The sequence below is a fragment of the Somniosus microcephalus genome, chromosome 5, assembly GCF_052327205.1.
Source record: "Somniosus microcephalus isolate GS21.2 chromosome 5, FLI_Smic_1.0, whole genome shotgun sequence".
Classification (NCBI taxonomy): domain Eukaryota; kingdom Metazoa; phylum Chordata; class Chondrichthyes; order Squaliformes; family Somniosidae; genus Somniosus; species Somniosus microcephalus.
In genome coordinates this window covers 108,032,254-108,046,924 of record NC_140991.1, presented here as the reverse complement: position 1 = coordinate 108,046,924, position 14,671 = coordinate 108,032,254, and the positions used below count along the sequence as shown (strand labels likewise).

The 14,671-nt window shown below is 49.3% G+C and overlaps 1 protein-coding gene across 1 annotated transcript in view; it reads right to left on the bottom strand.

The window, feature by feature from the left end:
- The window catches only part of LOC147117257 (contactin-associated protein-like 2), a 1,950,749-nt gene that overhangs the window by 685,780 nt on the left and 1,250,298 nt on the right, over positions 1-14,671 (bottom strand). Inside the window, exon 13 of the mRNA XM_085988072.1 lies at positions 14,152-14,308. Within this exon, the coding sequence (XP_085844198.1) occupies positions 14,152-14,308 (157 nt within the window). The remainder of the gene's footprint in view (positions 1-14,151; positions 14,309-14,671) is intronic.

Genomic DNA, 14,671 nt, shown 5'->3' with positions numbered 1-14,671 from the left:
AGAATGTTATGAATCTCACCATTCATCAAGAAACTACTCATGAAATAATGCTGGACAGCCAGCTGGTGGCGTCGTCAAAGGAGTATAAATACTCGGGCGTCGGCCCCAGCTTGCCAGGGACATTTTGTAAGACAAGGAACTAGTGAAGTACAACTAGTCCTCCATGTTCTGAAACAAGTTGATTAAAGCCTTGCTTTATGCTCAAACCAAGTGCGTAGTGAGTTTTATTACATCAAGGATTTCAGCAGCAGATAAGCTGAGGCAGAGGCGGTGATGGGTGATGTTAGGGAGGTGGAAGTAGGCAATCTTGGTGATGCAGAGGTTATAAATGGTTGGAAGCTCAGCTCTGTGTCAAATAGGACTGCACAGTTGCGAACACTTTGGTCCAGCCTGAGACAATGGCCAGGGAGGGGGATGCAATCTGTGGCGAGGAAATGGAGTTCGTGGCGGGGGTTGAAGACAATCGTTTCGGTCTCCCCAATGTTTAATTGGAGAAAATCATAGCTCATCCAGGATTTGATGTCGGACAAGCAGTCTGACAATGCAGAGGCAGTGGAGGGGTTGAAATAGGTGGTGGTAAGGTAGAGCTGGGTGCCGTCAGTGTACATGTGCAACCTGACTTTGTGCTTTTGGATGATGTCACCGATGGCAGCATGTAGATGAGAAATAGGAGGGGGACAATGATAGATCCTTGAGGGAAGGTCATTGATTAAGCAGCTGAAGATGGTTGGGCCGAGGGTGCTAAGTTTAGGTTTGACTGAATAAAACAAAGGCTTAGAAATTCAGTATCGCCACGTTTGGGGCGCTACAGCCGGGCGTTCGCTAAATTTAGCGCCACCTACGCCGAAATTGAGTTGCATCGCCCCAAGAGGTTGCTGCTGCGCTAAAGCAGGTGATGCACGGCTATCATAAGGCGCTAAGCCGGCGAGCCGAGGCGCTAACACCGAGGGCGGGCGCAGTGCAGGTGCGGCGAGTTTCTGAATGAAGGCAGACACGCTGGCGCCGGTCAGCTCTTAAAGGGGGAGGGTCGACTTGTTTGGCTGCCATGCCCTGCACACTGCAGCCCTGAAGCAAGGCCTGACCATTGCTGGTTCATCAGTTCTACGCCCTGGACCATGGGGAAGCCTGCTATTCTTCCAAATCCCATTGCACACTCTTGCTGCTTGTCCAGGGTCATGGGGAAGGAGATGTACTGACGTCTCCTTCTGAAAAGGGCATTGGTCACCTGGCGGATGCAGAAATGTACCACAAACTGGGAGATGTTGGAAATGTCCCCAGTAGCGGATTGGAAGGAGCCGGTGGCATTGAAGTTGAGAGCCACCGTCACCTTCACTGCCACCGACAGAGACATCCTGCTCCTCAGCTGTGGCTGCAGATCTCTGCGAAGCAGGTGGCAGATCTCAGTGACCACCTCCCTTCTGAATCGCAGCCTCTGAACACACTGCTCCTCAGACATGTTCAGATATGAGAACTGCTGGCGGTATATCCTGGGTGGGTAAGGCCTCCTGTGCCGACGTCTGTTGGCCCTTCTCCGTCTGGCCATGACTGGCACTCTCTCACAGCGTCTCTGAGCCCTTTGAATGCAATGCAGAAAGCCAACGTTTCCACCCATTGCAGCCCCCATTATATGTGGTGACTCAAGGCTATGGCACTGAAAGTTAAATCCAAGTGCAAAGCTCTGGCCTGAAGCCAGAAGTACCTGTGCGAGCGCGGAGTCAAAGCAGAAAGCTCTCTGCCTTTGTCTCTCTCCAAATATCTGTCTCTCACACAGAAGGACTGGCACAAAATGGCTGCCACTTATAATGCAGGAGGAGTCCCCTTTAAATAGCGCCCCCCGCAGCAACTGGGAACCGTTCCCCTCTACCAGTCGCTGGGGGCGCCAGGCGCAAAGAAGGGCGGCGCCACTGAAGTTCCGGTTCGGGGCGCACCAAGGGCGTTGCACCATGAAATGACGTCATGATCTGTGCGTGCAGCTGAGCGGGCGCTGCGGTTTTGTGCCTCGCTAAATCTTGAGTGAAGTTCGCGCCGCGCCCAGGCGCTAGCCGCTTAGCGCCCCACTTCTCCACTGAATTATTCAAAGAATTGCTATAGTCTCCAGACATGCGCAGAAGCACGCATTCTTATAAACATGGTAATGAACTGCCTTGACTGTGAATCATCATGTTTCCCAAACAACCTTTGCAAAGGCTGAGATATACATTACAATATCCTCAGCCTTTGGCTTGCCAACAACCTTTTATTACCTTTAAGTGACCACATCCTTTTAAATTTACCCATCAGAAATGATTTCCTGCCTTCCAGAAAGCTGCCAACGCCGGGGCCAATATGGACCTAGCGTTTAATGACACTTTGCAAATGAAGTTGCCTCTGCAAACTCAAATGGAGCAGGCTCATTAGAAGTTGAGCAGCACCCAACTAAAGCCTAGTTGGAGGTCTAATCGGAAAATCTACACGAGAGAAACCACTGATAATTCCGAGACCAAAAGCTGCTTCCTCATGGAAATAAAATTCGTATCACGCAGACCTACATGAAGCAGCTACTCCATACTTTAAATACTTTACAACAGTTTTCCAGCTTGTCGTGAAAGAACTTAGCGGTAAATGGAAAAAAATCCTGACATATTAATATTATGGGATTTCTTACCACTTAAGGTGAATTGTGAGTAACAGTTCACAGAGGCTGATGTCTAAATGAATTATAATGTGCAAGTGAAAGAATTCCAAAATAGTTACTTCCTTAATCGTCTAGTAGACTATTGTTACTAGACTGAGCACCTGATTTCATCTTGTTCTGGGCCGATTTAGTTAATCTCAGTAGGAACACTACATTAGGCCTCAATGTTCCTGATCTACAGAGAAAAAAAAAATCAACCACTAATTTTAAAGCGAGTGTGATCATAGGAAGAGGAGTCTTTCAGCCCTCGAGCCTGTTCAACCATTCTATCAGATCATGGATGATCTGTACCTCAGCTCCATTTACCCTTCTTCTCTTCTTAGGCAGTCCCTTGGAACTGAGGATGACTTGCTTCCACATTAAAAATGAGTTTGCAGGTGACTGATGAGTCCAATGCAGGACCTACAGTCTCTGTCACAGGTGGGGCAGACGGTGGTTGAAGGGACGGGTGGGTGGGGTGCTTGGGTTGACGTGCGCTCCTTGCGCTGCCTGTGCTTGGCTTCCGTTTGCTCCCGGCGAAGAGACTCGAGGTGTTTGGTGCCTTCCCGGATGCTTCTCCTCCACTTTGTGCGGTCTTGGGCTAGGGATTCCCAGGTATCGGTGGGGATGTTACACTTTTTCAAGGAGGCTTTGAGGGTGTCCTTGTAGCGTTTCCTCTGCCCACCTGGGGCTCTCTTGCCATGCCGGAGCTCCGAGTAGAGCACTAGTTTTGGGAGTCTCGTATCGGGCATGCGGACAATGTGACCCGTCCGTCGGAGCTGATTGAGCGTGGTCAAAGCTTTGATGCTGGGGATGTTGGCCTGTGCAAGAACACTGACGTTGGTGTGCCTATCCTGCCAATGGATTTGCAGGATCTTGCGGAGGCAGCATTGATGGTACCTCTCCAGTGCTTTGAGGTGCCTGCTGTACATGGTTCATGTCTCTGAGGCATACAGCAGGGCAGGTATCACTTCCCAAAACAGCGGCGGCAACAGAAACAATGCCACAGGAAAATTAACGCTGGAGCACTCAAAGACCCCGCTGAGAAAGCTCTATTCAGCCTGTGCCTCACAAACAACCTGACGACTCCCAGTGATGCAGAGACACAGTGTGCCCACAGCGCCTGGTCTGCACTCAAGGCCTCCATAATCAGCACCTGTGAAGAGACGCTCGGTCACTCGACCAGGAAACACCAAGACTGGTTCAACGAGAACGACCAGGATTTCCAGGAGCTAATAAGCTGCAAGTGCAAGGCATTCCTGATCTGGAAACAGCAACAGAACTCGAGAGCAAGAAAGCAGCTCTACAGAAGCCTGAAGGCCGAGGTCCAACAAAAAACTCGCGACCTAATTAACAGATGGTGGGTGGAGAAAGCATAGGAGATCCAGCAGCTAGCCGACAACCACGACGTGCGTGGATTTTTTAGCGCAGTCCATTTACCCACCTTTGTTCCATATCCCTTGATAGTCTTAACAAAAATCTATCGATCTCAGTCTTGAAAATTTCAATTGACCCAGCATCCACAGCCTTTTGGGGGAGAGTGTTTTAGATTTCCACTACTTTGGTGTGAAAAAGTGCTTCCTGATTTCACTCCTAAATGGCCTAGCTCCAATTTAAGATTATGCCTGCTTGTTTTAGATTCCCCCATGTAGGATTCGCAAAATCCAGAAAATACAGTCTAGATTGGTAAAACCCCTGAAATGGCCACATTGTGAGAACACAAGATGGAGTTGGCAGTTCTCATGGCTCAGTTCAAAAGGACACACCAGCAGTATCTTACAGCAGCCTGAGTCATCACCGATTAGAAGATTCCAGAACTTACTGCTATTGATATGATAATATGGTTACAGCAGTAACGAACTCGTAAACAAAAGTATTTGCACCTGGAGGTGCGCTAATTGCTAGCAAAACGCAAACCCATGTCTGAAATCGCTGAGCACAGAAAAAAAACCATTATCTGTACCAAACTCAGAGGGACACAGGACAGATCCCATCAGTTTCATTTACAAGACATTAAAATAAAGTACTTGCTTTTGTCAAAGCAGCCTGCCCATTACCTTGACAAAAGAAAACCCCTGATTTGCCGCCGAGATAAGGGCAAGGAAACAGTATAACTGTTGAGGGAAAATTGACAGCAAGACAGTCATTCAGTGAGATTCAGACAGATCCATCACAGATTCACACAGACACGAGGTCAAGGACAGAGCGAGGAGGACCCACAAGATTGTGCAGGAGAGGAGATTCAGTGAGATTCAGACAGATCCATCACAGATTCACACAGGCACGAGGTCAAGGACAGAGCAAGGAGGACCCACAAGATTGTGCAGGAGAGCAGATTCAGAAGTTCAGTCCAGATCCAAGACCATCAGGAGTTCGAAGGCCGAGTGGAGAGGAGACGGTTCGAGGAGTTCGGAGGACTTTCAAGATTGTGCAGGAGAGCGGGTTCAGGAGCCGGTCCCATAAGGAAGATCGGAGATCCCAGACGTCACAGGAGTACCAAGATCAAGGACGGTTTTAAAACTCTGGTGAGCATAAAGGCCCAACTCTACCTAGCTGACCTAGTTGAGGTATATTTTAGCAACGGGAGGGTTTGTAACATTAAGGGTTTTGTAATTCAGGAGTGTGATTTATCCCTCGATGTGTCCGTGCGCTTTTCCCACCCCCGTTTTAGTATACCGCTGATTAAGAATTGTTGTATGATTTAAGATAGTCAAAGTTATTCCTTGTGTGTTAAATTTTAGTTCCCCTTGGGAGACGTGCTAATGATCTTTGTCTAAATTGATTCTTGCATTCTCTGTGTTTATTCTCCTTGAAAATAAAGATATTTCTGATTTAAAACTCACCTTGTCTCACCTGATCCATTTGTCTTCCGAGTCACAAGTTGGGCCACATATCAAGGTTGTCTGGCAATAAGCCCAGTGTCTAGAACCGGTGAGGGGGGAACGCTTCGGAACCGCTCACGAGCAGTGTGAAATCAAAAACCGATCTCGCACACCACAAGCTCGTTAAAACGACCCGTGACAGAATGGCACCCCAGATGGGACACTGGCTACAGAAACCTTGTGCGGTGGACAAAGACTCGGGTGAGACAGATGTTATGGAAGATAGGTTAGCCTCCTAAGTGTGTGGTAAAGTAAATGTCGCGAAAAAATGGGTGTATGACCTGTTAGGAGCCGAGCATCCCCTAAAGGCAGCCGCCCAGTGGATGGCTAGTAAAGAGCACCGCAAGGGCATTGAGAAAGCGGTGTGGCTTATGTGCTATAAAAAGCAGGTTCTGGTACTGGACCACGCGGTGGCCAGTAAAGAAACCAAGATTAAGCATTTGTCCCAAGAGCTGCAGGAAAAGGTTGCAGCGGAAGGGAAAGTGTTAGTGGCTCTGGAGGCCATAAGCCAAGAGAGGGCAGCGATGGTCCGGGACCATCGGGGGAAGGTGGAAAGGTTGGAGGGCAAGATAGCTGAGCTGGAGGGGAGCGCTAGGTTCAGGGTAGAACACGTAGAGTATCAGGCAAGAGAATCCAGGGAGAAAGAGAGGAGATTAAAAACGGAGATTAGCCGCCTTACAGGGGAACTGAAGGCACAGGAGGAAAAGGTAGGCGAAGTAAAAGCAGCCTATAAGCTGGCCTGCGCTCAAGGGTTTGAGGAGGCAGACCACGGCCCCTGTAGGCAGGAAATAGAAAGCCTGAATCTGGCATTGGCCAGGACAAAGGGGATGATATGTCTCATTAGCCCCAAGGTCGGCCAGGCTGAGTTCAACGGTAACCCAAGCAGGGAAGTCCCGCAGGCAGCCCCCAGAACAAAACGAGTTAGGGAACCAGAGTTTTCACAGCCACCACCCCTAGCCCCTAGTTTTCCAGAGGTCTGGGATCAGGAGGGGGTGGAGGATGAAGAACCCAAGGTAGACCAGGGTAGCCCGAGAGAGAATCAGGGACCGGGACCAGGACCGGTGTACCCCATGACACAACGGAGGTACGGGCCACCCGGTGACGACGGGGAACCTGGGGACATCCAGAACCAATTCCTGGTGCCACACGGTATGCAACAATTGCGTTCCATGGTGAGCTACATCCCCAAGCTCACCATGAAGGGGGACCCTTCTCTGCACTTTAGGGAGATAGAGCAGGCGGCCTGTGTGAATGACTGCGACGAGGCAGAAAAGGCCAAAATGATGCTGTTCTCCCTGGGTAGCGATCTCCTCCAGACGCTACCCGATGAGTGTAAGAGGGGTCAGGAGAATTATGGCAAGCTCAAGGATGAGATCCTGGAGACCATGGGGATGAACGAGGGGAGTCCGTTCTCCCGGGTAGAGAAAACAGTCCAGCTCCCCGGGGAATTCCCGCAGGCGTTCGCGGACAGGCTGTGGCCAGTCTATCAGGATGCGTGCCCGGGAATGCCGGCGCGAGCGCGCCTGAACGGGGAACAGTTAGTTCACTGGCTAAGGTGCCTTATGAACAACTCCCTGCCCCGCGTTCGAATGCAGGCAATGGCCTGGTTCGACCCCCGAAACCCTCTGACCACGGAGGCGATGGTAATCCGCCAACTCACTGTCACCTTTAGAAATGGGAGGGATAGTGAGACACCCCAGCAAAAAGGGGAGGTTTGTGAGGTCAGGCCTGGTGACCAGCCCTGTAAAGAGTGGCGCCAGGAAGGGAGCCGTCCCAACCAAAGCAGGCAAACATGCTACGGTTGCGGGAAGGAGGGGCATTGGCGCAGGGACTGTAAGAATCCCTGGAAGGACACAAGGGAAAAGGTTCATAGAAACATAGAAACATAGAAACTAGGAGCAGGAGTAGGCCATTCGGCCCTTCGAGCCTGCTTCGCCATTCAACGAGATCATGGCTGATCATCCAAACCCTTAGCACCCGGTCCCTACACCGACAGCCATCCCACCCAAGCCCTATCCCTGTAACCCCACATATTTAATCCCCCCTAACACTAAGGGCCAATTTTTATTTTTATTTTTTATCATGGCCAATCAACCTAACCCGCACATCTTTGGACTGTGGGAGGAAACCGGAGCACCCGGAGGAAACCCACGCAAACACGGGGAGAATGTGCAAACTCCACACAGACAGTCACCCGAGGCCGGATTTGAACCCGGGTCCCTGGCGCTGTGAGGCAACAGTGCTAACCACTATGCCACCGTGCTGCCCTCAGCCCACAGCCCCAGTCCAAAAGGCAGAGACAGAAATTGCTCCCGCTGGGATCGAGTCATTTTTAGAGGCCATGCGGTCTCTTCTGACTGGCCAGGGAAGTACAGCTGCTGTAGTTCCCTCCCCCACCTCTGCCCCCCCACAATGACTAGAGCCAGCGCAGCCTGTCGACCTGTGTCCCCCAGAAAGACATGCACGGGAAAAGACCTCCAGTAAAATGGAGGAATACCTGCGGTGCCAGGTTGCGGAGGCTAAGTTAGTTGAGCAGGCTTTAAAGGAGGAGAACGCTAGGTTAACAGCGAGGGCTGGCAGTTTAGAGGGTCAGCTAAAGGTTTTTAAAATGGTTCATGAAGATTTTCAGCCACCAACAGCGGGTGGTGAGGGGATACCTGCCCCCAGTACAGGAGTGGGTAGGGAAGAGGAGATAAAACTAGATTACTGGCTAGCTGCCAGGTATATTAAATAGTGCAAGCTGTTTAAGCCAGAGGCAGGGAAACAGACAGCAGGGGCTGAAAAGGCCAGTAAAGAGTTAAACGCTGTAGGGGAGCTGCAGCCACAGGTCACACAGGCTGGACGTGCAGCCTGCGTGAGGGGAGGAGTGGTCTCATCTAAACGGGAGACTCCCCCATTGTTCTGGGGCCCAGGAGGGGAGGAGCCGGAGGTCTTAGGTCCTGTCCCTGGTTACCCAGAAGGGGAGGAGCCGGAGGTCCCAGGTCCTGTCCCCGATCACCCAGAAGGGGAGGAGCCGGAGGTCCCAGGTCCTGTCCCTGGTCATAATGAAGCCGAGTCGGAGGATGAAGGTCCCGCCCCCGACTGCGGTGAAGGGGAGGAGCCGGAGGTTTTAGGTCTTGCCCCTCAGTGTAGCATTAGAGAGGTGGCGTCTGGGGGTGGAGACTCTCAACCTGGAGTCCCAGGTAGTAAAGAGGTGCCTGCCGCTGACCCAGAGCCTAGGGAGGCGGAGCCTGCGGGAGGAAGCCCACAGCCGGCAGTCGTGGGGAAGCCACGAACTGCAGCCAGGGCCAAAGCTCCAGCCAAGGGTCCGACCCATGAGGAAACCTCATATGTGGTGACCGTCAGACGGTCAGATAGAAAACCGCAACCGAAGAAGGTCTGATCGCCGTTTTTCACAAAAGGAAACCCCCGTAAGAAAGCTGCGGGAAGTTTAAACAGTCCACAGCCAGCAGCCACAGGCTGCCAGGGACTAGCAGCTGAGACTGATGTGGGAATGCCGCAGGGGGAGGCCTGCGACAGTCCCCGCAGATTATAAGCTGGCCATCCGGAGACGGGCGGCAGATGTACATAGATATATATAGTTTTGGAGAATAAGGTTTAGTTATTGTTATTTTAGAATGAATGTATAAGGTATTCCATTGGATTGTTTTGTACATTGGATGGTTTTGTATTATTGAAATAAGATTATGTTACGACTCTAGGCGAGTCTGTACATTTTGTGAATGTTTTCTCCGATAGGAGATGTTTACTCAACTTCATTGTCGGAATGAGGAAAGTGCGTGGGCGAGGTACACTCCATAGTAAGGTAAACTACGGGGAAGGTCAGTTGCGGGGGGAACGGATTTATGCTCACCCAAAGCCACATGATACAAAGACGATTTGAGATGTTCATTGTATCACAGGGGGGACTGTAGGATTCGCAAAATCCAGAAAATACAGTCTAGATTGGTAAAACCCCTGAAATGGTCACATTGTGAGAACACAAGATGGAGTTGGCAGTTCTCATGGCTCAGTTCAAAAGGACACACCAGCAGTATCTTACAGCATCCTGAGTCATCACCGATTAGAAGATTCCAGAACTTACTGCTATTGATATGATAATATGGTTACAGCAGTAACAAACTCGTAAACAAAAGTATTTGCACCTGGAGGTGCGCTAATTGCTAGCAAAATGCAAACCCATCTCTGAAATCGCCGAGCACAGAAAAAAACCCATTATCTGTACCAAACTCAGAGGGACACAGGACAGATCCCATCAGTTTCATTTACAAGACATTAAAATAAAGTACTTGCTTTTGTCAAAGCAGCCTGCCCATTACCTTGACAAAAGAAAACCCCTGATTTGCCGCCGAGATAAGGGCAAGGAAACAGTGTAACTGTTGAGGGAAAATCGACAGCAAGACAGTCATTCAGTGAGATTCAGACAGATCCATCACAGATTCACACAGACACGAGGTCAAGGACAGAGCGAGGAGGACCCACAAGATTGTGCAGGAGAGCAGATTCAGTGAGATTCAGACAGATCCATCACAGATTCACACAGACACGAGGTCAAGGACAGAGCGAGGAGGACCCACAAGATTGTGCAGGAGAGCAGATTCAGAAGTTCAGTCCAGATCCAAGACCATCAGGAGTTCGAAGGCCGAGTGGAGAGGAGACGGTTCGAGGAGTTCGGAGGACTTTCAAGATTGTGCAGGAGAGCAGATTCAGAAGTTCAGTCCAGATCCAAGACCATCAGGAGTTCGAAGGCCGAGTGGAGAGGAGACGGTTCGAGGAGTTCGGAGAACTTTCAAGATTATGCAGGAGAGCGGGTTCAGGAGCCGGTCCCATAAGGAAGATCGGAGATCCCGGACGTCACAGGAGTACCAAGATCAAGGACGGTTTTAAAACTCTGGTGAGCATAAAGGCCCAACTCTACCTGGCTGACCTAGTTGAGGTATATTTTAGCAACGGGAGGGTTTGTAACATTAAGGGTTTTGTAATTCAGGAGTGTGATTTATCCCTCGATGTGTCCGTGCGCTTTTCCCACCCCCGTTTTAGTATACCGCTGATTAAGAATTGTTGTATGATTTAAGATAGTCAAAGTTATTCCTTGTGTGTTAAATTTTAGTTCCCATTGGGAGACGTGTTAATGATTTTTGTCTAAATTGATTCTTGCATTCTCTGTGTTTATTCTCCTTGAAAATAAAGATATTTCTGATTTAAAACTCACTTTGTCTCACCTGATCCATTTGTCTTCCGAGTCACAAGTTGGGCCACACATCAAGGTTGTCTGGCAATAAGCCCAGTGTCCAGAACCGGTGAGGGGGGAGCGCTTCGGAACCGCTCACGAGCAGTGTGAAATCAAAAACCGATCTCGCACACCACAAGCTCGTTAAAACGACCCCTTACACCCACCTGCGGAAATAATTTCTCTGTATCTACTTTATCGAATCCTTATTTTAAATACCTCAGTTGGATCACTGCTCATCCTTCTAAACCAAAGGAAATACAAAACAATTTTATGCAAACTGTCCTCATAATTTAACTCTTTAAGCCCTGGAATAATTCTGATGAATCTGCCCTATACTACTTCCAAGCCCAATATAACTGTCCTGAGTTTCGGTGCCCAAACTGAATGCAGTACTCCAGATGGAGTCTGACCAAGGTTCTGTAAAAACTAAGCATCACTTCATCACTTTCGTATTCCAACACCCTTGAGATAAAGGCAAACATTCCATTAGCCTTTTTGATTATTATTTCTACCTGTGCATTAGACTTTAGCGATTTGTGTACATGGACTTCATATGTGTGGACATCAGGTGAAAACAGGTTCAAGCATGGTCATGATGCATTCCACAGTCAAATAATTAGCTGGCACTTTGTATAGGCTTACGCAGGAAGAATGGACATTTGGGTGAGGTACTGTCATTTGTGGAACTGTACCCCAGACCCGAGACCGTACCCCAACTTTCAAAGTTCTCTAGATTCAGGAACTGTTCCTTTAGATTGGAAAATCGTGCATGCCACTTCACTATTTAAGAATGGCGAGAGAGGGAAACTAGGGAATTATAGACCAGTTAGCCTAACATCTGTTGTGGGGAAATTGCTAGAGTCTATAATTAAGGATAGGGTGACTGAACACCTAGAAAATTTTCAGTTGATCAGAGAGAGCCAGCATGGATTTGTGAAAGGTAGGTCATGCCTGACAAACCTGATTGAATTTTTTGAGGAGGTGACTAAAGTAGTGGACAGGGGAATGTCTATGGATGTTATTTATATGGACTTCCAGAAGGCATTTGATAAAGTCCCACATAAGAGACTGTTAACTAAGGTAGAAGCCCACAGAATTGAGGGCAAATTATTGACCTGGGTAAGAAATTGGCTGAGTGGCAGGAGACAAAGTGTAGAGATAATGGGTAGGTACTCAAATTGGCAGGATGTGACTAGTGATGTTCCGCAGGGTTCTGTGTCGGGGCCTCAACTATTCACAATATTTATTAATGACTTAGATGATAGCATAGAAAGTCATATATCCAAATTTGCTGATGACACAAAGACCTTGTAGGCGGTGTAGACGAAAACATAAAATTACAAAGGGATATTGATAGATTAAGTAAATGGGCAAAACTATGCCATTTGGACCTAAAAAGGATAGAACAGGGTACTTTTTAAATGGTGAAAAGCTAAAAACAGTGGAAGTCCAAAGAGACTTGGGGGTCCAAGTACATAGATCATTAAAATGTCATGAACAGATAAAGAAAATAATTAAAAAGGCTAATGGAATGCTGGCCTTTATATCTAGAGGACTAGAATACAAGTGGGTAAAAGTTATGTTGCAGCTATACAAAACCCTGGTTAGACCACACCTGGAGTACTGTGAGCAGTTCTGGGCACCACACCTTAGGAAGGATATATTGGAGGGAGTGTAGCGTAGGTTTACCAGAATGACATCTGGACTTCAAGGGTTAAGTTACATGGGGAGATTACACAAATTAGGGTTGTATTCCCTAGAATTTAGAAGGTTAAGGAGTGATCTGATCGAAGTTTTCAAGATATTAAGGGGAACTGATAGGGTAGATAGAGAGAAACTACTTCTGTTGGTAGGGATTCTAGGACTCGGGGGCATAGTCTAAAAATTAAAACCAGACCTTTCAGGAGTGAAATTAAGAAACACTCCTACACACAATGGGTAGTAGAAGTTTGAAACTCTCTTCCGCAAACGGCAATTGATGTTAGATCAATTGTTAATTTTAAATTAGAGATTGATAGCTTTTTGTTAACTAAAGGTATTAAGGGATATGGGGCAAAGGCTGGTATATGGAATTAGGTTGCAGATCAACCATGATCTCATAGAATGACAGAACAGGCTCAAGGGCCTCAATGGCCTATTCCTGTTTCTATGTTCCAACCTGAGCCCGTATCGACTGACCCGAGACCGTATCCCCGACCCTAGCCCATACCCCCAGACCTGAGCCCGTACCCCCCGACCTGATCCCGTAACCCCCGACCCGAGCCCGTACCCCTCGACCTGAGCCCATAACTCCCGACCCGAGCCCATACACCCCGACCCGAGCCCGTAACCCCAGTCCCGAGCTCGTACCCCCGGACCTGAGCTCGTACCCCCCAACCCAAGCCCGTACACCCCGACCCGAGCTCGTACCCCCGGACTCGAGCTCGTACCCCCCGACCCGAGCCCGTACTCCCCGACCCGAGCCCGTACTCCCCGACCCGAGCCCGTACCCCCAGTCCCGAGCCCGTACCCCCGACCCGAGCCCATACCCCCAGTCCCGAGCTCGTAACTCCCGACACGAGCCCGTACCCCCAGTCCCGAGCTCGTAACCCCGACCCGAGCTCGTAACCCCCGACCCGAGCCCGTACCCCCAGACCTGAGCCCGTACCCCCAGTCCCAAGCTCGTAACTCCCGACATGAGCCCGTACCCCCAGTCCTGAGCTCGTAACTCCCGACACGAGCCCATGCCCCCAGTCCCGAGCCCGTACCCCCAGTCCCGAGCCCATGCCCCCAGTCCCGAGCTCGTAACCCCCAGTCCTGAGCCCGTACCCCCAGTCCCGAGCCCGTACCCCAGTCCGAGCCCGTACCCCAGTCCCGAGCCCGTACCCCCAGTCCTGAGCCCGTACCCCCCGACCCGAGCCCGTACCCCCCAACCCGAGCCCGTACCCTCGGTCCCGAGCCCGTACCCCCGGTCCCGAACCCGTACCCCCGACCCGAGCCTGTACCCCCCGACCCGAGTCCGTACCCCCCGACCCGAGCCCGTACACCCAGTCCCGAGCCCGTACCCCCAGTCCTGAGCCCGTACCCCCAGTCCTGAGCCCATACCCCCAACTGTACTGTACCACAACATGAGTCTGTCTTAAGGAAAGGAGGAGAGAAAATTGAGGAGGAGGAGAATGTCAATATCGAAGATTGAGATATTCAATTTTTTATTTAGGCATGATATCTTTTGAAAGAACCTCCGGCAAATCTCTGGGGAAGTGTGCATTTAAGATGTTATTTCACACAAATTACATGAAGATTTGGGACTTTCACACGTTTGAGGTGTGAATTCTGCTGTCAGTGAAATTACAATCATCGCCACAAAATGAAGCATAAAATGTGATAATGGTTAATTTACTTACCACTGTTTGGCATCAGCATCACAGTTGCAGTAATACTTTGGATTGGTACAATTTCGCTCAATCCCACAAGCACATTTCTGTATTCCGGGACCAGAACCTCCCCAGTAATAATGCTTCTCATTTCCTCTTCCTATCCACCATGTATATGGATTGCCATCTGGAAAAAGATCAGACACAATAAATAAATGTTGATAATTAACCAGCGAAGCCTTTATTGACTGTCCTACCAGGAATATTTTTACTGGGCTAGTACCACAAATAATAACTGTCTTTTGCAAGATTATCAAAATTTGACTCTATTGTTATTACATTACACTCTCTGGGAACCAAGCAGGTTGCATTCTACATTCGGATATATACTAAAGAGAAGTACGGTAACACAGAAATACACAAATGCAACACTACAAGGTTGAGAACCAAAATTCAAGATTTTAAGAGACATGCAGAAAATACTTGGTTGGAGGTTTGCAAGACAGTAAATAATTGAGGAGTTAGGATGTTCTGGAACTCTCTCCCCCAA